Source organism: Apis dorsata, unplaced genomic scaffold, assembly GCF_000469605.1.
Source record: "Apis dorsata unplaced genomic scaffold, Apis dorsata 1.3 scaffold_99, whole genome shotgun sequence".
Lineage (NCBI taxonomy): Eukaryota > Metazoa > Arthropoda > Insecta > Hymenoptera > Apidae > Apis > Apis dorsata.
In genome coordinates, this window is record NW_006263397.1 from 1783724 (window position 1) to 1785768 (window position 2045).

The following is a 2045-nucleotide window of genomic DNA, read 5'->3' on the forward strand; positions in this document are numbered from 1 at the left end:
TCGTTGTCTCGCATAATTCGATTCTCCTCGTTTACTTTTTCAACGTTTGCTTGTAATTGCACGTAATTGGTATCTCGCATCCTATACAAACAGAGTGTGAAAAAGAACTTAAAATTTTCGATACGCTTTGATTACGATACCTTTTTTTTTTTTTTTGATTTATTTCTAAGTCACAGCAAGCAGAAGGAGGACCCAATTACTGAACAATCATGTATATATATATATATTTTTTTTTTGAAATGAATGTATTTTTTTTTCCTTTCGTATATATTTATTTTTTAATTTTTGGAGAGATTTTTAGAATGCAATGAAGATTCTGTTTTATATTTTGAATAATACTTCTCTTGTTTTTCGATAATTTAGCCAGGGAAAAAATTGAAAGTTACCTACAAAATTATCTCACCGAATATTCGTTAAATGAACTTCGTTTTTTATGATTTTATGCAGAGAGCTCCAGTATCGATACCAATCTGTTCGGATTCTCTGCAAGGAATCTCGCAATCCGTACAACAACAGACGCAGCAACAGTCGCAACAGCAACAACAGCAACCGAATCAGCAACAGGAGTCTCTGTGCTCGGAGATGGCGCGAGAACTGTGCCGCGCGTTGCGATGCCACGCATCCTCGAGGCGGCGACGCACCTGCGAGAAATGCTCGACCCATGTGCTCGGCTATCCGCCGGACAATCCCACTGCCACCCCCCTGAATGGGATGAGATCGCAAGTTAGTAATCAAGCAGATGAATTTTTTTAAATCGTCTAAATAATTGAAATCTTTAAATACAAAGCGCATTCATCGTAAATTTTAAACAACAAAGATAATTTTTCAAATAACTTTAAAGTGATGATCATTGAATTATGGACGTAATTTTGGAAGAAAGTTTTTTAAATCGTTTAGAGAAAATTTCGAAATGAATTTCGTGTGTGATATTGAATTGCATATTCGAATAAAGGCATAATTATGGAAATAAAAATTTTGAAATTGAATTAAATTCTCCCTAAATTGCAGAGAAGCAGTCTGGGTGTTCCCACAGTCGAACTGCCGCCACACGTCCACATGCATCATCACGCGCCACCACCACACGACTACGATGGAACTTAACTCATGAATCTCGTCGCACTATTGCGATCATCTCTTAGGATCTAACGAGCAAGAAAAAATGAACTGAAGAATAGAAGAAGAAAGAGTACAATAACCGAGGAATAAAATCTCTTTTTTTTTCTTTTGAACAAAAAGAAAAGAAAGAAAAGTGAATAAGGATTAGAAAGATCGACAAGAAAGTACAAAAACGCATCAAGTGGCAGCGAACGGATCAGATCGATCAGAGATTCGTCCTTTCCATTTTTTTTTCTAGAGTACGAGGTAGTAATCCCGTCGCGGATATCACGTCGATAATCACCCAAAGAGAACGAACAATTTGCACAATTTCTGATACCGAATGCCCCGTCGTTGTTCCGCGTCGGAACACGAGCGGTGGAAAATGGTTCTCGTATTGTTATATCCACTCCCTTTTCTCACTGAAATCTCACCAAAAAAAAGAAAGAAAGAAAAAAAAAAATGGACTCGTTTCACTTTCTACCGTAGAAGCTGCACCGAAGACGATTGTTCGCACATTGTTTGATAATAAAATCGCGGAGCGGAGGGATCGATTGTGGAGAATAAAGAAACGAACAGATATCTATCCGAGGGAAGATAAAAATTGAAAATAATTTTTTAACAATTCTCGACAAGCTATCTATCTTTTTTTTTTTTAATCGAAGTGTCCTATCTAACAAGTTTGTTTCCTCGATTCATTTGTCAAGATACAGGAAATTTTTTAATTTGTAAATCAAGTTGGAAAGATTGGATTTTCCCCGTAACAAGAATGTTATGAGATACGACGAAAACATTGAATTTTATATTTCGAAATATTAGATAGGAAATTTTAACTAAGATGGATAGCTTTTAGAGCGGGCGTTTAATTTACATGTAGTAGCTATAAAAAGTATTTATCGCATCATTATATTTATATACCAATGAACAGATCTAAATATATATATATATAT

General features: G+C 35.6%; 1 protein-coding gene across 8 annotated transcripts in view; it reads left to right on the forward strand.

Moving 5' to 3' along the window:
- The window catches only part of LOC102677513 (glutamate receptor ionotropic, kainate 2-like), a 124989-nt gene extending 123435 nt beyond the window's left edge, over window positions 1–1554 (forward strand). For 5 of the 8 annotated variants that reach the window (XM_006612203.2, XM_006612205.2, XM_006612204.2 and 2 more), the window contains 2 exons: window positions 448–723; window positions 1009–1554. In XM_006612203.2, coding sequence (XP_006612266.1) covers window positions 448–723; window positions 1009–1101 — 369 coding nt within the window. In that variant the 3' untranslated portion in view covers window positions 1102–1554. Of the gene's footprint in view, window positions 174–447; window positions 724–1008 lie in introns of those variants that run through there. The other 3 variants (XR_004149886.1, XM_006612206.2, XR_421222.2) reach the window with 2 other exon arrangements.
- The last annotated feature ends 491 nt before the right edge of the window (window positions 1555–2045 follow it).